General features: G+C 50.5%; 3 protein-coding genes across 8 annotated transcripts; all 3 read left to right on the top strand.

Annotated features, from left to right (window-relative positions):
* The first annotated feature begins 620 nt into the window (after window positions 1-620).
* Window positions 621-9,029, top strand: FAM221B (family with sequence similarity 221 member B). The gene is made up of 7 exons (XM_068974745.1): window positions 621-746; window positions 2,796-3,408; window positions 3,587-3,730; window positions 7,892-8,002; window positions 8,132-8,329; window positions 8,520-8,639; window positions 8,992-9,029. The coding sequence occupies exons 2-7, from the start codon at window positions 2,796-2,798 to the stop codon at window positions 9,027-9,029; spliced, it is 1,224 nt and encodes a 407-aa protein (XP_068830846.1). The 5' UTR covers window positions 621-746.
* A 3,514-nt stretch (window positions 9,030-12,543) lies between these two features.
* Window positions 12,544-15,235, top strand: HINT2 (histidine triad nucleotide binding protein 2). 2 transcript variants are annotated; one of them, XM_068974615.1, is made up of 5 exons: window positions 12,544-12,931; window positions 14,289-14,429; window positions 14,533-14,637; window positions 14,742-14,814; window positions 14,936-15,235. In XM_068974615.1, exons 1-5 carry the CDS (start codon window positions 12,824-12,826, stop codon window positions 15,025-15,027), a joined length of 519 nt encoding a protein of 172 aa, XP_068830716.1. In that variant the 5' UTR covers window positions 12,544-12,823; the 3' UTR covers window positions 15,028-15,235. The 2 variants fall into 2 exon arrangements, with proteins under 2 accessions (XP_068830716.1, XP_068830717.1); XM_068974616.1 differs by having other exon boundaries at window positions 12,916-13,040; window positions 14,936-15,133.
* Window positions 15,236-15,519: 284 nt separating this feature from the next.
* SPAG8 (sperm associated antigen 8) lies at window positions 15,520-18,064 on the top strand. Of its 5 annotated transcripts, XM_068974613.1 has the most exons (7): window positions 15,520-15,944; window positions 16,047-16,872; window positions 16,975-17,149; window positions 17,334-17,379; window positions 17,464-17,578; window positions 17,717-17,779; window positions 17,888-18,064. In XM_068974613.1, the coding sequence occupies exons 1-7, from the start codon at window positions 15,907-15,909 to the stop codon at window positions 18,062-18,064; spliced, it is 1,440 nt and encodes a 479-aa protein (XP_068830714.1). In that variant the 5' UTR covers window positions 15,520-15,906. The 5 variants fall into 5 exon arrangements, 3 of the variants coding, with proteins under 3 accessions (XP_068830714.1, XP_068830713.1, XP_068830715.1); XM_068974612.1 differs by having other exon boundaries at window positions 17,717-18,064; XR_011145013.1 differs by lacking the exon at window positions 17,464-17,578 and having other exon boundaries at window positions 16,047-17,149; window positions 17,618-17,779; window positions 17,888-17,964.
* The last annotated feature ends 338 nt before the right edge of the window (window positions 18,065-18,402 follow it).

The following is an 18,402-nucleotide window of genomic DNA, read 5'->3' as shown; positions in this document are numbered from 1 at the left end:
CCCGGCCCTGTTCTATTGGTCTCCTACTTGGCCCCCGCTGGGCTCGAGGACAGACTCCGCCCCAGTCCCCGCTACCCGAGTCCCCGCCTTTCTCACCCCAACCACCGAGTCCAGACACCCCCATAAGGTCCTCACAACCCTCACTGACCAACTCACAAACATTTCATAGGAACCCTACAGAGACCTTCACAAACCCAGACACCCACGGACGTCTCCACAGATATCCGCAGACCCTACCGAGAGACTCTCAGAGTCTCAGAAAGATCCCGCAAAAAGCCACTCACAGAGATCCGGCGAAACCCCCTTAAAAGAAGTGAACCCTCTAGGTGTGTCCCCTCCGGATCAACGCAGCCCCCTTAGAAGACCTCACTCACCGAGGAGGTGACCAGACCGCTGTTGCCACGGAGACTACTAAACGTTCCGGTTGCCCTGGTGACGGATCCTCCACTCCGGGGCAGGGTTCCAGAGGCTTCAGTCAAGCCTCTCCCTCATTCGGCCCTGGACCGCCTCGTCCCTTCCCCTCCCCCACTTCCTCAGAACCGGCCCGAACTCCCTCACGAATTTCTGCAGGTGTCCAAGTTCCTTCCCCAAGCTGTAACTTGTAGGCAAGGCCTCAGCACACAACGCCTGCTGCCAGGACTAGTCCACAACCAAGCGCCTTCTCTCCCTCGGGGCCAACCCTTCCCGGTCCGCTTCAGACAAGACCCTGACCTAAAGACTTGTAACAGACGAGACAAAGCCTAGAGGTATGTAGTCTCTCAAGTGGCCCCTCCTCCAAATCCACATCCCACTCCCTCCTAATACCTTCCTGTCCCTTCCCACCTCACTCCAACCCCCTCCCATCCTCTGCTTTTCATCCTTATCCTCTCCCTCCCCGACTTTTCTCCACTCAGGTCCCTCCTCCCCTTTTTCCCCTTTCTGCTCCTCCCATCCTGTGTGATTCTTCACCCTCAGGCCCCCTTTCTCCTCTTGCTGAATGTCTGACTATCTTCCTCTCCATCATCCTACTTCTCCCCCTACTTTCTGACACAAACTTCCTCTTTGGAAAGGCCCTGATGAGTTTAAGAAATGATAAATGTAGTATTTGGGGAGCATGGACCAAAGTAGAGAGCAGGAGAAGGTAACGATGGAATCCTTAGGTATTGCTGCAAATGATGACAGGCCTTGAATGTCAGGGCCAAGAAATTTGGACCTAATCCTTAGGCTGAGTCACTTGATTGCTTTTAGGCAAAGGAATGCCATTTCAGAAAGGTCTCACACCTAGGTCATTAAGAAGGACTGACACCCTTTGTACCTGGGCTTCCCAGGTGATAGTAGTGGAAAAGAACCCACTTGCCGATGCAGGTAGACGTGGGAGACGTGGGTTCGATCCCTGGGTTGGGAAGATCCCCTGGAGGAGGGCATGGCAACCCACTCCAGTATTCTTGTCTGAAGAATCCCATAGACAGAGGAGCCTGGCAGTCTGTAGGGTCACACAGAGTCAGACACAACTGAAGTGACTTAGCATGCATGACCCCGTTTGGACATCCTTCCAAGATAATTTAGGCACACCCCAGTCCCCACAGCATCCTGGGCTTACCCCAGCACAACACCAACTCATTTGTATTGTCATTTTGGTTAACTGGTCTCCTTTTCAGATTCTTTCAGCTGAGTCCAGTGCCTGAGTAAAAGTGTTAAGATTAGGCTCTTTAAAAGCATAAGTTACATAAATCAATGAAAGAATGGACGATTGGATTAATATGCTAGGGAAGGCAGCAGAGGAGCAAGGGTATTGCATAATCCAGGTAGAAAATAATGAGAATTTGAACAAAATTGGAGGGAAAGGAGAGGAGAGAATGGACTTGTGGGATATTTAGAAGATAGGAAAGACAGTCTTTGGTGCCCATTCTAAGATGTTGACTGAGAGGAAAGAAGACCACAATAATTCAGTTTTGATGACCTGTGGGACATCAATTTAGCAATGTCTAGCAGACAGTTGGGTATGACTGCGAAGTTCAGGGTCTGAGCTGGAAATACGGATTTAGGGGTCATCAACATACAACTGGAAGTAGCTGAAGCACTGAACATGAATGACATTACCAAGGGCAGGGAGGGGTCCTTAGACAAGACTTGGCTGTGGTCACTGCATCCTTCTGCACTCTTGGGAGCAAACCTCCACTTTGCCTTGGTCTTCCCAGTCTCTAGAACTTCACAGCCTGACCTCTATGGTCCTAAACTACACCCAGAACCCTGCTCTTGGACTAGCCAAGATGCTATGTTTAGGATCCCTTCTCTGCTACCATCTACTGATGGGATTCTGACTGCTTCAGACTTTCAGTATGCAGTTTGGGTCTAGGCACATGGGTGAACCTCCTAGCACCAAGCCCTGGCCCAGAGCTCATCTGGCTTCCCCCAAGTCATATCTCAGGTGCACTAAAAACTTTATCTTAATTCCATAGCCCCCTGTGAATCCTACCTTGCTGCTGCTGCTAAGTCACTTCAGTCGTGTCCAACTCTGTGTGACCCCATAGACAGCAGCCCACCAGGCTCCCTTGTCCCTGGGATTCTCCAGGCAAGAACACTGGAGTGGGTTGCCATTTCCTTCTCCAATGCAGGAAAGTGAAAAGTGAAAGGGAAGTTGCTCAGTTGTGTCCGACTCTTAGCGACCCCATGGACTGCAGCCCACCAGGCTCGTCCATCCATGGCATTTGCCAGGCAAGAGTACTGGAGTGGGGTGCCATTGCCTTCTCCAGAATCCTGCCTTGCAGACCCTCTAATCCTAACCTAATGAAACATGTACCCTGTTCTACCACTAGATGGAAGCAGACAAGGTCACAGAAGAGCCTCCTACCACCTTGGATGCAGAAGAGAGCCTTTCTTCAAAGGACCCCTCTCCTGAGGACTCACAGGAGCCCCCTATCCCTGAAAGCCCCTTAGAGCCTGCCCTCTCTGAAACCCTGTTAGAGTCCCTTGCACCTGAATCTCCTGTGTTGCCCTCCACTTCCCAGACCCCTTTAGACATCCACACCTCTGAAACCCCTGTAGAGCCTTCCACCTCTACCACCCCTTTAGAACACTCTGCCTCTGAGGTCCCTTTGGAGACCCTTACCCCTGAGACCCAGTTGGCAACCCACATCCCCAAAGTCCTAGATCAACAACTTGCTTTTCAGACTTCGTCACTAAACCATGCCTCCCCTGATAATCCAAAGGAAGATTTCTCTGAGTCTTCCTCCAGCGAGAGCTCATGGGCAAAGAGGTCCATCCACACCTCTGAACTTGAAGTCTTTCCAAAGCACTCCCTTTCAGTCTCTCCATCCCAGGTCTACTTGGACACATCTACAAAAGTGAAGGAAGAGGAAGAAGAGGGCGAGAAAGAGATGGATGTCGCTGACAGTAATGCTCACGCAGCTCAGCCTGAACACCGGCTGGGCAAGAAGAAGGGGAAGAAAGGAGTCAGCCGTAATTGCTCCTGCTCATTCCCCTTTTCTCAGCATCGTCTTTGACCTGCCTCCGGAGGAGGAGGTTGGGTTACTCTGTGACCTGGCCCCTTCTCTTAGATTTGGGGCCTCCTCACTTGCCCTTAGTTACTCAGCCTTTCCCTCCCCAGGTTACACCATCCACCCAGTGGTCCCTGCTAAACAGGCAGACCTGGTGGACATGGCTAAGTCAATGCACAGAGAGAAGTTTGGTACGCAAGTGAATTATCTTTTCCAATGGGAGAAGGGTGCAGCCCTGAATGCCATCCAAACAGGTGAGACCAGGCAGCCTTTCAGGGGCCTGTGAGAGGCCCATGGCCATCCCTCTATCCAACAGGATCTAGGAACCTGCTCCTTCAGTGGATAGCCCTTGTGGAAAACAGCACCACCACACTCCTGGAATCTGGGAAGGGAGCAAATGGGTAGGCCAAAGTAGATGAGGGTGGATGCAGACAAAAAGTGAGGATATTCATATAAAGCCAGGCAGGAACAGGTAGCTGAACTAGGGCTCAGGTAACCTGCACCAAACAGATCCTAAAGCAGAGATGGCCCAGGACCCTGGACAGTTTCCAGGGGACTTGTTGCTCTAACAAGGCAAAAGGCCTTAGTCCCCTTGGTGGAAATGTATTAAAAGGCTGTCATGGGGATTTCCCTGGCAGTCCAGTGGTTAAGACTCTGCACTTCCACTGCAGGGGGCGCAGGTTTGACCCCTGACACTGATGTGGGGGAACAAGGATCCCACCACATGGTGCAGCTAGAAGTTAAAAAAAAAAAAAAAGGCTGTGATCCCTGCATGCCAGACCCATGATCACCTGGAAATCCAAAGCTCTAAGTCTCCTCACCAAAGAGAACCATGTCTTCTAGTCCCATCAACTCCAAGTCTCAGCCCAGAAGTAGTATTCTAGACAGTCCTGTTAATAGCATGCCGGGCTTCACTATCTCTGTATATAAAGGGTATGCATATGAACCGTGTGAGCACACACCATTCTGTGTATGAGCACATGCATCTGTGTCACTGAACTTCACGTCTGTAAGAATTCGGTAAGAAGGTCACCTGACCTGTTATGAGGATTCTGGGATTTCGAGACTGAATTCAATAGGTATCACTGCATTTAGGGGTAGGGGGTTTATTTCCCTAATGATGGGAATAGAGTTATGTTCTAACCATAAGAGATGTTATCATGCAAATGAGACTGTGTGATCATGGAAATGAATATATTATGCAGTCAAAATGGCATCCCCACTAATGTCTCCTCCCCAGTCCTCATCCAGTTATAACAGGAAGAGGGTTTGGAATCAAGGCAGAGTAGAAGGCCCTACTCTGGAATGCACAGCCCACTCTGTATTGTCCCACATTAAGGGGATTATAGAGTCTGAGGTATAATTGCCATTCCTCTAGCTCAAACTTCAGTCTTCTTCATCTGAAAGATGAGCAATGACTCTGACAACAGTGCTTGAACTTGACTCTCCCAGGCCCTCAGGCAAGGCCTTGATCTATGGGGCACTGCACAATTGCACTCATCTCACACGTTAGTAAAGTAATGCTCAAAATTCTCCAAGCCAGGCTTCAGCAATATGTGAACTGTGAACTTCCAGATGTTCAAGGTGGTTTTAGAAAAGGCAGAGGAACCAGAGATCAAATTGCCAACATCCGCTGGATCATCGAAAAAGCAAGAGAGTTCCAGAAAAACATCTGTTTCTGCTTTATTGACTATGCCAAAGCCTTTGACTGTGTGGATCACAATAATCTGTGGAAAGCTCTGAAAGAGATGGGAATACCAGACCATCTGACCTGCCTCTTGAGAAACCTATATGCAGGTCAGGAAGCAACAGTTAGAACTGGACATGGAACAACAGACTGGTTCCAAATAGGAAAAGGAGTACGTCAAGGCTGTATATTGTCACCCTGCTTACTTAACGTACATGCAGAGTACATCATGAGAAACGCTGGGCTGGAAGAAGCACAAGCTGAAATCAAGATTGCCGGGAGAAATATCAATAACCTCAGATATGCAGATGACACCACCCTTATGGCAGAAAGTGAAGAGGAACTAAAAAGCCTCTTGATGAAAGTGAAAGAGGAGAGTGAAAAAGTAGGCTTAAAGCTCAACATTCAGAAAACGAAGATCATGGCATCCGGTCCCATCACTTCATGGGAAATAGATGGGGAAACAGTGGAAACAGTGTCAGACTTTATTTTTTTTGGGCTCCAAAATCACTGCAGATGGTGACTGCAGCCATGAAATTAAAAGACGCTTACTCCTTGAAAGGAAAGTTATGACCAACCTAGATAGCATATTGAAAAGCAGAGACATTACTTTGCCAACGAGGGTCCGTCTAGTCAAGGCTATGGTTTATCCAGTGGTCATGTATGGATGTCAGAGTTGGACTGTGCAGAAAGCTGAGTGCCAAAGAATTGTTGCTTTTGAACTGTGGTGTTAGAGAAGACTCTTGAGAGTCCCTTGGACTGCAAGGAGATCCAACCAGTCCATTCTGAAGGAGATCGGTCCTGGGTGTTCACTGGAAGGACTGATGCTAAAACTGAAGCTCCAATACTTTGGTCACTTCATGTGAAGAGTTGACTCATTGGAAAAGACTCTGATGCTGGGAGGGATTGGGGGCAGGAGAAGGGGACGACCGAGGATGAGATGGCTGGATGGCATCACTGACTCGATGGACATGAGTTTGAGTGAACTCCAGGAGTTGGTGATAGACAGGGAGGCCTGGTGTGCTGCAATTCATGGGGTCACAAAGAGTCGGACACGACTGAGCGACTGAACTGAACTGAACCCTTGTTCAACTCGGCACCTCACCTGTTCATGCACTGGATCCTGCTATTCTAAACAGAGTTCAGAATTCCTCCAGTGGAATCCCAGCCTCCACCCAACCCCATTGTGACTCGGTGTAAACTCTACCCCTTTTCAACCAAGCTTCCCTGGTGTGATAGGGCACTAATACAACGGACTGGCAGTGTAAGTCAGAAGCATCAAAGTCAAAAGCCACATCTGGACAGGCTCCAGATCCTAAGAGACCATGGGTAAGACAAGAAAACCTAGTTTGACAGGCACAGAATTGTGGATTGTGGTCCTGGCCTGAGTCAAAGAGCAGAGGACACTTGACTCTCTCATTCTCCTTATGGAACTTCAGGGCTTTACCTGGAATACTGGGTCTCTCTTCCCTCCTAAAGAAATTTGCTCAATCGCTTATTCAGTCAAGCTTCTATGTTCTCTGAGCACCTATTTTGTACCAGGTCCTATGTGAGGACTGAAAACAGCGATGAAAAGACTGACCCTTCCTTAGAAGAACTCACAGTCGAAGGAGAATGCAAGTGAACAGTCCACTAGAATGCACGGTGCTGTGACAAGAGTAGCACAAGAGTCATGGAAGGCAGGAGGAGAGGGACTCCTAGACAGAAGGGGAAGACAACTTTTAGATGGAGATGACAGTTCACTGGAGCTTTTAAATAGGATTATGAGTCCTAGAGCTGAAGGCCCCACTCCTGGGGGTTTGGGAGGGTGACCCAGGATTGTTGACTTCAAGTTGGGATACTCTCAGCTCTCACAGAGGATGAGAAAACCTGAGTGGGAAATGCTGTGGATCTCCTCCCACATTTACCCAGCACCACCCTTGCCTTGTGGTGAGACTAATTGTGAAGCCAGACAGTTTCTCATCTCAAGGGCAGCAACCTCTGGCCGGTGCCTGCTCTCAGGGATACAGCTTAGGCTCATCTTCCTTCCCATGCCTCGTTTCTTAGCCTCACAAGCCTCTATTTTTGCTCTTCACCCCACTCATGACTTCTGGCCTCCCCTTTTCTCCTGAACCTTGGGGAACCATAGACAGCCCTTCTCAAGTTCACAGAAGGCATTAGTTCAGTAACCTCAGGAATGTGGAAGGGACATATGACAGTGCCAGCCTGAAGAAGTGAGGGAAGCCTGCCTCCTTCCTTGTGGCACTGGGGCTGCCCCACCTCCTCCTCTTCAGGTCCCTTCACCACTATGCTCCTTAGGAGCCAATCTCCACCACCTACTCTGCACCTGGCCCATCATCTTCCTTTGCCATCACCTTAGACACTTCAAGGAAACCAAGCAAAGGTGGGCTCAGCGTTGGGAGGGGAGGAGTCACAGAGAACACACCGAGATACATGTGCATCATCACACAGAAGCTCATTTATAATAATCTTCCTGCTCAGAAATGAAGGCTGTCTTCAGTCCCCTCTGACAGGCCGACACAGGTGGAGTGAATCCTCGGGTGGGACGGGCTCTGAAGACACTCACGAGGTGATGAAAAAACCTTGAAGAAAAAGTCTAAAGGGGCAGGGAGGAAGATGTGTGGGTGGCGACAGAGACATATGGAGGGAGCGGTAAGAACACTCTGCGGGGAGCTTAAGCTATTTTTCCCTGTTACTTTCCCTTATTACTCAATCCTTCCATACCCAGGTCTCTATATTGGCTGGCGCTGCCCCCATTATCTATGGGACTGTTTCCGGATTGGGGATGAGTCCAAGTGCTTTTGTGGACACTTGCTGAGAGAGCACCAGATCATCTCAGGTGTGGAGGGTAACTGTCTTCTGTCATGTGTGGAGATGTGTGAGCGCATGTGTGTGTGTGTTGGTTTTGGGGAGAGGTTGACATGGGAAGGCCAAGCCCAGTCAAGTGCTGGTCTAACCCTCTTCACAGACATATCCGTGCCCTGCAACATGGGCCAGTGCCGCTGCCTCATGTTCTGCTTCATCCCATCACGCCCAGAGGAGGTGGGTGAGTTCTGGCTCAAGAGACGGGCCACTTTTGACCCCAGGGCTTGGAGGGCCCAATGTCGCTGCAAACACAGCCATGAAGACCACACAGCTACTGGGTCCCATTCCTGCAGGGTCAAAGGTACCTTCTTAAGCAAGGGGAGTGCAGGGGTGGGCATGGGTTGGGATAGGCTGCAAGTAGTTTGGGGATGCAGATGGGGAGCTGGGAGGAGAGACTTGGGCATGCAGTTGGTGAGGAAGATGTGAGGATGTGGTCAGCCCCTGGGGAAGTCCCAATTCCCTGCACTCTCCTTGCTGCCCCCTTGTCTTAGGCTGTTGCTGCAGCTGCTTTGAGTCTAATTTCCTCTGTGCGGCCTGTGACCGGCGCTGGGAGGAACATGAGACTTTCTTTGAGACTGAGGAGACCCGGCGGCGAGGAGGGAGGCCACACGGTGAGAGGGCAACCTGGGATCAGGGCCCACTCAAGAGTCTATAATCAGCCAAACTGAAGGCACTCCTGCCCTCAGCCATCCCACCCAGGACTACTTTGCCCCTCCTTCCTGCAGCCCACACCTGCACTGATTTATACCCCCAGGAGCAGACTATGTGCCTTTTGCAGAGATGCCTACCCTCCAAGAAGCCATCATCAACTCTGACTTCGAGGCCCTCCAGAAGCAGGGGCTCTCTGGCCATCCCAGCTCTTACCCTAGTCCCCCAGGGCTCCCTAGCCCACGTGATGTCCAGCCTGGCCTTCCATCTAAGCCCCATATCTGACCTTTTCACCTCTGCTCTTCCCTTCTCCAGGAACAGACACTGTCAACACCTGGTGCAGGCCTCTGTGAGCTTGGCCCAGATCAGCAATAAAGAGAAAACCACTGGAATCTGACTGACTCTGTATGGGGCAGATAGAGCCCAGCCTGGGGCAGACACCCTAGGACCTTGGAGTTAGCACCTCCAGGGGGCCAAGAAACTGGGTAGATCCAACCATGTAGGTGTGCCTCCACCACACCTACATTCAAAAGGCTATTTCTGGCATCAGGAAGAGAGAATGGCTTCAAGGAAGCCAAGGAGGGAGGGATTTCAAGAAGGAGCACTGATGTCAGATATAGCTGGGGGCTCCAGGAAGATAAAGACTGAAAGTGTCCATTGGATCTGCAATTAGAAAGTCTTTAGTAACTTCAGAAAGTGCAGTTTCAGCAGTGCAGTGGAGAGAGTAACCAAACAACAGTAAGTGTGAAGGCATTTCTATAAGAAGCTTAGATGAAAAGAGCAGGGAAGAAGTCAGACAATATCTACAGGGGGATGTGGAATCAAGGAAGCAATTTTTAGTTAGGAAAAAAGCATCCTTTTTAGTTAGGAGAGACCAGTAGAGAAAAAGACCTTGAAGGATACAGTAGAAAAAGAGAGATGCCTAGGGAAGCCAGATCCCAAAGACAAAAGGAGAGGATGAGGTAAAGCCAGAGGTGAAGGGATTCAGTCTGGACAGGAGAAACACCACTTCCTAGGACCAGGAAGAAGGAAGAAAGTATGGGGCCCTCACTGAGTTGCAGGGAGTAGAATTCTGTGGAAGTTCCCCTGTGAACATAGGAGACAAGGTCAGTTTCTGGTGGGGGAGGAAGGGGATAAGAGGTGGGTGGGGGGAGCAGGTAGGAGACAGGAAGAGGGATAAAGGCTTGGGAAGGTTAATGACAGGAACTGGAGAAAACCCTGATGGGTGGGTAATTGAGGATTCAGGTATAGTTGGAAGCTGGAACCAAGTCAGAGAAACAGAGAAGCAAAATATTTAGATTAATGGGTGGTGATGGGAAGTGTCAGGGAGGAAGAAAATAAGCCAAAAGAAGGCTTGAGGATGTGGAGGGAGCTGACCACACAAATAAGAAAAAAAAAAAGTAAAGCCAGGATGCAATCAACAGATTTTTTTTAAAAAGGGAACAGAAGTCTCTAATGAGGCCCAGTAGCAGATGCAGTGGTAGGGATCAAAGTACAGGAGACAGTGGCCAGAACCCACAGACTGCTGCAGCTTTCAGAGAGCAGCTACAAGTGATCACAAGGGCCTGGAGCAGAGAATCCAGGGGCCAGGGGCCAGGGGCCAGAATGGGTGAGTGTATGGGAGTGACTAGGAAGCCCTTACATGATTCTAATGGAGAACAGCAGATTCTGACAGTAATGGGCTCTATGATCTTAGGCCAGTCACTTTCCCTCTCAGAGCCTGTTTCTGGGTCTATAAAATAGGATGACCTATGTGCTACCTGTGTCTTTAAGAACCCAAAGAAATAACCAGTTTCCAAGTGTTTTGTACTCACCTACCAGTCCTGGCTGGTTTCCTCTTTCTACATCCCAGCACCTCTTATCACTTGCCCTTCTCCACAGGCACACAGACTACTGCAGCCTCCAGGGCACAGAAAAGGCCAATGTACATTTCCACACTTAGTGAGGTCATCTAGTCTTCCCAGGAAAGGAATGCAACTTTGACTGCTAGAACTCCTGGGGGAAATCACAGGGTCAACTGTCTCCCTTGGGAAAGAGAAAAGACTCTCTTAATATGGCTATTCAAAAGAAATCATTACTATCTCCAGAAGTAGAATTCCTTATTACTGGTTATTATGGAATTGGCTCAGATGGTAAAGCGTCTGCCTGCAATGCGGGAGACCCGGGTTTGATTCCTGGGTCGGGAAGATTCCCTGGAGAAGGAAATGGCAATCCACTCCAGCACTCTTGCCTGGAAAATCCCATGGATGGAGAAGTCTAATAGGCTATAGTCCATGGGGTCGCAAAGAGTTGGACATGACTAAGCAACTTCACTTTCACTTTCATGGAATTAGCACCACGATGACCATTAACTAAAACCAATTCAACTAGCAGTCAACAATAAAAGAATGGTAAACTCATTTAAACTCATAAACTGCGATAAACTCATTTAAAGAAGTATTAATATTATGCAGCCATTACAAAGTATTTATATAGACTATGTAATATTATGGGAAATTGTGAAAAGGATAAGAAATTGTGACAAGAATGTAATATGTCAGTTCAGTTCAGTTCAGTCGCTCAGTCATGTCCGACTCTTTGCAACCCCATGAACCGCAGCACGCCAGGCCTCCCTATCCATCACCAACTCCCAGAGTTCACTCAGACTCACATCCATCGAGTCGGTGATGCCATCCAGCCATCTCATCCTCGGTTGTCCCCTTCTTCTCCTGCCCCCAATCCCTCCCAGCATCAAAGTCTTTTCCAATGAGTCAACTCTTCGCATGAGGTGGCCAAAGGACTGGAGCTTCAGCTTTAGCATCATTCCTTCCAAAGAAATCCCAGGGCTGATCTCCTTCAGAATGGACTGGTTGGATCTCCTTGCAGTCCAAGGGACTCTCAAGAGTCTTCTCTAACACCACAGTTCAAAAGCATCAATTCTTCGGCGCTCAGCCTTCTTCACAGTCCGACTCTCACATCCATACATGATGTAATACATATGTATTATATATTATGCAAAAGGAAATGAAAGAAAACACCAAATGTTATCCATTCCACAATTAATTCTTAAGCGTCTATATATGTCAGGTCATATGCTTTAAAACAAAAAAGACACAGTGGTGACTTCTGCCCTGTATTACACATCAGACTAAAACTTACCTGGTTTGAGTATATTAGAGTATATTAGCATTTTGTGAGTCCATGTTTCTGATGTCAAAAAATATATATTCCAGCAGAACAAAATATACTTCTAACTAGCCATAAGGCATTTTCCCTTGTCCTTCGAACCCTCCTGACTCACTGAAAATGTCAGGCACGGAGCTAACCGTATCACATACTTATTCTGAACAGGAAAGGACATTGGACACATATACCTTTGCTCATTAGTCGTGCAACAAAGACAGGACACTTCTGCCCCGCCCGTTAAAATAAAAAGAAAGAAAGAAAAATGGAAAACCGCCCTGAAAACAAACTGCAGAATTTTTAGTCTTGGAGTGAACAAGCACATACACTAAGGAGGAATTGCCCTCAGACGAGTAAGTTAACATCTTTGAAATGGTCAAAGGGCTGAAACTGTTTCTGGGGGAAATGCTGGGTAATTATCCCACCAGTTAAAAAAAGATCACGTCCCTAATTCACCTTCAGCCCTACCCGCCGGGAGTCCCCCACCCGCCTCTTTCCCCGGTACCCCTGCGGTCTAGAACTTCCGTACTAGTGTCCTGGAGCCAATAAGCGCCGAGTGGCCGCCTCTCTAAACCCCGCCCTCCTACTGGCCAATGAGCTTCTGCGCGGCAGGTGACGGAGCACCGCCCCCTTCCTCTCAGCCCACCAATAGGGGCCCGACCCGACTAGGCGGTGTCAATACGGTAAAAGCCCCACTACTCGGGAGCCGCAGCCTAGGATCGGCCGAGTTTGTGTTGAGAGCCAATTGGAGGAAAATCCCACCTCCAGGTGTCTCAGTCCTTCCAATAGAGTGAAAAACTATCTCACAGCGAAAACTAGTGAGGGGACCCAATGGTATAGGAACTTTCACTCTGACCAGAGGACGAAGCCAATGGAGTAAAAACTTCACCCTCGAGTTGGCACAAGAAGCCAATGGGATGAAAAGATTCCGCAAACCACCGTGGCGGCGGAGCCAGTGGAGTGCCGGGCCCAGGAACGCTACCCAATGGGACGACGGAGTTCGCTTCCGGCCTCGGCCGGAGCCAATGGCAGTGGCTCGCCGGCTCCCCGTTGCCCCACCTCAGCAGGCTGCGGAGCTCGAGTGCTGACCCAGGTGGGAGCTTCCCGCGGCCGAGGGAAAGATGGCAGCGGCAGTGGTGCTGGCCGCCGGGCTCTGCGTGGCGCGTCGGGCGGTGGCGGTGGCAGGGCCTCGGGGGGTGCAGGTGAGAGGTGGCTGTGGGGCGAGGAAGAGGTCTCGCGGGCTCTGACTCTCTCCAGGGCCGGGGACTGCATTCCTCCTCGGCTCCCACGGCTAGAGCAGCCCTAGGGCCTCGCGGGACCGCAGCCTGAGTGCCCGGCGGGGTACATTGCCCCTCCCGAAGCGCAGGCTCCAGGGCTCTGCGCCGAGGTCGGACTGATGGTCCCGGTGGCCTCCCTTAAAACCTCGCCGCGGGAGAAACGAGCCGGCGATGACCAATGCCGTACACAGTCCCTGGCCCCGAGGTCGACACAAGGTCACTGCACCATGTGCTGCCCTCTCCCAGCCAACCGAAGGCTTACCCACCCCCACCCCCGCAGCTCCTCAGTGCGCCCTGCAGAATTAGAGGGAGCCATTTTTTACCCCCGTCCTGGAAGCCATTCTCCCCGTTTACTAGAACGATTCAAGGAATCAGATGCACCTCGTCCCTTTCTCCAACAATGTGACACCTCTGACTTCAGCCTTCTTTCAGCGCCTGGGAAACTGGGACTTACCCTCAGTTCCCTGGGGCTGGGATTGTGTGGACTCAACTCCTCCCTCCACTGATTCAGGAGACTGGAAGGAAAATTCACAGTAAGAGGTCAGGTGTGACACCCAGACGCCCTTGTGTCAAACAGGGTAGTTGTATTAAACCTCAACAAAACAAGTAAGACAGCATAAAGATCAGACAAAAAGTAATGGAAGTGGAAACTTATAAACAAAGAGATCCAAAGTAGTCTTAAGAGATGATACAAATCACCCCTTTATATTTGATGCTGAGAGAAGGGATTTAGCTAAGGTAATTCAGTAGTCCATGGGGTGGCAAAGAGTCTAACAGGACTGAGCAACTAAACACACAATTAAACACACACTACTAAACAAAAAAATGTAGTAAGGTAGGAACCAGGATGTAAGCCTCCGGGTTCTCACTCTGCACCCTTTCCCCTGAACAGGGATAGGTTTCCCTAGTGCTTCAGGGGCAGCACTCCACGCACTGCTGAGACCTGCACTGTAATACTGCCTGTTATATAACCAGGCCCAGCATTATATGGGCCTACTCCCTGCTGCTGATACTGTGAAAGTGAGGAACTCTCTCTTTTAGTGGGAACCACTAAAAGGTTCTTAGAAGGGTGAAGTTAATGGCTGTCAGAGTCCAGTCTCTGCCAGCCCCACCTAAGTACATGAGAGAGGTATTGCCAACTTCCTCCTTTGGGTGTGTCTGACCCACCTGCAGGTCCGAGGAGCTGCAGGTGTGACTGATGGGAATGAAGTGGCCAAGGCCCAGCAGGCAGCTCCTGGGGGAGCAGCCCAAACCATCTTCTCCCGGATCCTGGATCGAAGCCTCCCAGCTGACATCCTATATGAGGACCAGCAGGTGCGGTGCCCTTAGGACCCACCCCCCCCCCCCTAGGAATTTCATAAATACCATCCAGCCTGTTGAAGTAACATGGTGGCCTCTGGCCTATCACTGCTCCCAGTGTCTCGTATTCCGGGATGTGGCCCCTCAGGCTCCTGTGCACTTTCTGGTCATTCCTAAGAAGCCCATTCCTCGGATCAGCCAGGCTGAAGAGGAAGACCAACAGGTGGGAAGGACAGGGCTAGGGTTTGGCTGGGGGAGCCCTGTTTTCCTCTAGAAATTTTGCTCCCTGTAAGTGAAGCAATCTGTCTCCCTCCCCTTTCCCTGTAGCTTCTTGGACACCTTCTCCTTGTGGCCAAGAAAACAGCAAAGGCTGAGGGGCTGGGTGATGGATACCGACTTGGTGAGTGATGTTTGGCCCCTGAGCCCTTCCCTCGACTGTGAATTCTCACACCTGCCCCTCTGTGTGACCATTCTTTGACCTTCCCATAATCCTCACCCCCTAACCCAAAACTCCATTTCAGTGATCAACGATGGCAAGCTGGGTGCACAGTCTGTGTATCACCTACACATTCACGTACTTGGGGGCCGACAGCTCCAGTGGCCTCCAGGTTGAACCTACCAAATAACCAGGGACCCCAGACCTGGATGTTTGGATGGGATGGGGGAAAACGGCACCCTGTGAAGCTAATAAACTCGCTCTCCCTCAATTCTGGATCCTTGTCTTAAATATATGAAGATTTATACTACAAATAGGAAAGAAAACTGATTCAAGACTATGATCCCCCTTGACTATGGTCTGAGACACTTAAGGAAGCCCATTCTGTAAAGGAGTATTTAAATGCCGATATATCTCTGAGCTCAAGACTCGTGGTCTACCTGGGGCAGGCTTCTAGAAAAGTAGTGGTAGGAATTTGCCTGAATGAATAGGAAGAGACTGAATCCCAAGACTTGCCAAGCCACATTCTAAGGGGGGTCTGTAAGGAGGACTGTCAGTGTGAGGGCCTTTTACTGGAAGAGAAATAATCAAACCAAAAAAAAAGTGGCCACCCTTTGGCTAATCCCCATGTCTCACCATTTTGCTTTTGAGCTACTTGTCTGATGCCTCTTCATCCTTAAAAGCTTTGAAAAAATGTTCCTCCATAAATACACGCAGTAGGCCTTTGACTGATACCTCAGCCCTGTGCCTGTTCTAAAACACAAAGAACCACCTTCAGTTCAGTTCAGTTCAGTCGCTCAGTCGGCCTCTTTGCGACCCCATGAATCGCAGCACGCCTGGTTAGGTATGGAGGCCAGCGGAACTTTAAGAGCCGGGCTGACGCGGAAGGGAATCCGGACGGAAGGCAGCCATTCCAAGCCACAGCGGGTTTAAGACTTCCGCCCCGCAGAGAACTTGCCAGCACCGTCACCCTCCACGTCCGCCTGGATCTAGTTCTGCGCAGTCTCCTGGCAAGATTTGCCGTCTCTATGGCAACCCGGTAGCTGGCGTCGGAAGATGGAGACCTCTGAGTGTACTGACAGATCGCAGTCGCGGTGAGAGCCACAGCTCTGGCTGCGGGCGGAAGGGGACAAGGAAGTTTACAGACTTTGCTGTGCTGACAGCTTTGCCGCTTTCACTTTTTTTTTTTCCCCCAGATCTTTAGACTTACAGCCCAGCTCGGACAGACTAGGGTCCAGTTCCGATCCCTCTTCTTCTTGGGATGGCCGTCATAGATCGGCCCTGGTAGCTGCAACCGCAGCAGCTTCAGCAGCTGCTACAGCCGCCTCCACTGCCAGAGCAGCTGCATTATCGACAAAGAGCCCAGCCCCCTACTCTCATGGGAGCCTGCTCACGGAGCCCTCCTCTGACAGTCTGACAGAGCGCTACACTGGACCCGGATTTACCCACAAGATAAGCCACGGGAGACTCGGCTTTCAGCCTGTCTATGTTTCCCATGTTGCTCGGAATCCCTATACTACAAATGACCTTAGCTCCAGTCGTGGCCCTGTTCCTGGCTCCAGTTCTGGCCCTGTTCCTGGCTCCAGCTCTAGCCCTGGTCCTGACTCCAGCTCTGACCCTGGACCTAGCTCCAGTTCTGGTCCTGGTGGTAGCCCTGGCGGTGGCTCAGGTCGAGATCCTGGCCATGGCCCTGGTCCTGGCGGTGGCTCTGGTCAAGGCACTGATCTTGGTCCTGCTGTTGATTCTAGGCATAGCCCAGGCCATGGCCATGGCCATGGCCCTAGGTTCAACTTCTCTGCTCCTGTAGGCTTCAGAAACCCCAGAGGAGATCTTATCCCTAATTATACTGGCTGCAAACACCACTGTCACTGGGAGCCGCAGAAACAATCCTGGAAATTTTTGAAAGTCTCAGAACCTGGTGCCCGAGGGCTGTGGAAGCCCCCCGAAGTTGAAGGGAAGAGTACGGCTCTCAGTGAAACACTGCCACGGGGCCAGTGCCTTCTCTACAACTGGGAGGAGGAGGTATTAAGGTTTGACCTGCTCCCTTTTCTTGAAGGCTGCCCTCGGTTGATGGGGGTGGGTTACAAGGAAGGATATCATTGTCACTCAACTTGGGGCCTACAGAGAGCCACCAACTACCTGGATCAAGTCCCAGTCATGCAGGATGGCTCTGAGAGTTTCTTTTTCCGACACGGACACCGGGGACTGCTGACCCTACAGCCACAGTCACCCATGTCCTCCTGCACCACCCAGAAAGACTCATACCAGCCCCCAACAAGCCACTGTCAGCCAATTCGAGGTATGAAACATGAGAGAATGGGCAAGAATGAGTCCAGTAGAGAAAAGAATATCAGGTGGGCCTATGGTTGTCCTAGGGGTGTAAGGACAAAACCCAATTTTTCCTCCTTTCCCCAACTTTGTTTCTTCTGGGCCTGTTTCTTAAGCAGCCTCCTCTATTCTGTCCATTCCCTGACCTCCCCCAGGGAAGCGTGAAGCCATACTGGAGATGCTCTTGCGCCAACAAATCTGGTGAGAGGCTGGGTGAAGGGAAATGGGGAGGGGGAGGACAAAAGTCAGGGGAGAATGCCCTTGACACTCCCCAGGCCTCTGTAGTAGAGAGGTGCAGGCAGAGCAGGAACCCACAAGGAAGGACTTTGAGGTCGAGTCTGTGACACACCACGACTACAAAAAGGAGCTGGTGCAGGCAGGGCCTCCTGCCCCAACAAAGGTAAGAACGCAGTCACCCCCACCCCTCACCCTTGTACAGCTGGGTCCTGACAGGCTGTGGGAAAGCAGCCAGCCCAGAGGCTGAAGAGCTGAAGAGTTAACTCTTCAGGCCAAGAGTTATGCAGTATTTCCCTCACAGCTCCACGACTACCATACAGAGCAGCCTGAAACCTTCTGGCTAGAGAGGGCACCTCAGCTACCGGTGTGTGAGAGTGACCGGCTGTTGGGAGTGGGTGAAAGGAGGGGAGGAGGCTGTTCTGTCCTGGGTTGGGGCAGAGCAGGCCCCGTCCTCATTCTGGCATTCCTCCAGGGTGTCAGTAACATCAGGACACTAGACACACCGTTCCGGAAGAACTGCAGTTTCTCAACACCTGTGCCTTTGTCTCTAGGGGAGCTGTTGCCCTTTGAACCTGAGAGTTATTCCCAACAAGGAAAAATATCTTCCCTTGCCTGTCAGGGAGGGGCGCAGGGTGGTGGAGGGGGTTGAACTACTCCTGTCTAAGGGCTGAGGAGGCAAGTATATGTGGAATAGGGAATCTCCTCTCTGTACTGGAGAGGTGGGGAGGAAGTGAATTTGGTCTGTACTTGGTGACAGGGTTTTACATAAAAAGTGTTCTCTCTCATCCTGAGACTGCTGATTCAGTGATTCTGTGAGTTACTGTGTCCATACCCCAGAACCTTTCCTTGAAGCCGCCCCTTACACAGACTATGTCACCCATAACTGTTTTTCTTTGTTTTATATTTGGCCAAAATATTCTGGTTTAGATACAGATATTTACAGAAGGTAGGGAGGAAGGGGACCAGGCCAGAGAGGGACAGGTATAT

This window comes from Capricornis sumatraensis, chromosome 6 (assembly GCF_032405125.1).
Source record: "Capricornis sumatraensis isolate serow.1 chromosome 6, serow.2, whole genome shotgun sequence".
Taxonomy (NCBI): domain Eukaryota; kingdom Metazoa; phylum Chordata; class Mammalia; order Artiodactyla; family Bovidae; genus Capricornis; species Capricornis sumatraensis.
The sequence above is the reverse complement of the archived record's forward strand: the minus strand, read 5'-3'. Positions and strand labels throughout refer to the sequence as shown.

Bases quoted from the DNA above. Each gene is read 5' to 3' on its own strand.
- FAM221B (XM_068974745.1), top strand. From the start codon at position 2,796: ATGGAAGCAGACAAGGTCACAGAAGAGCCTCCTACCACCTTGGATGCA. The intron at 3,731-7,891 runs GTGAGACCAGGC...TTCCATACCCAG, and splicing joins CCTGAATGCCATCCAAACAG to GTCTCTATATTGGCTGGCGC. The intron at 8,330-8,519 runs GTACCTTCTTAA...CCCTTGTCTTAG, and splicing joins CCATTCCTGCAGGGTCAAAG to GCTGTTGCTGCAGCTGCTTT.
- HINT2 (XM_068974615.1), top strand. From the start codon at position 12,824: ATGGGACGACGGAGTTCGCTTCCGGCCTCGGCCGGAGCCAATGGCAGT. The intron at 12,932-14,288 runs GTGGGAGCTTCC...ACCCACCTGCAG, and splicing joins GAGCTCGAGTGCTGACCCAG to GTCCGAGGAGCTGCAGGTGT. The intron at 14,430-14,532 runs GTGCGGTGCCCT...CACTGCTCCCAG, and splicing joins TCCTATATGAGGACCAGCAG to TGTCTCGTATTCCGGGATGT.
- SPAG8 (XM_068974612.1), top strand. From the start codon at position 15,907: ATGGAGACCTCTGAGTGTACTGACAGATCGCAGTCGCG. The intron at 16,873-16,974 runs GTATTAAGGTTT...TGGGGCCTACAG, and splicing joins TCTACAACTGGGAGGAGGAG to AGAGCCACCAACTACCTGGA. The intron at 17,150-17,333 runs GTATGAAACATG...GACCTCCCCCAG, and splicing joins CCACTGTCAGCCAATTCGAG to GGAAGCGTGAAGCCATACTG.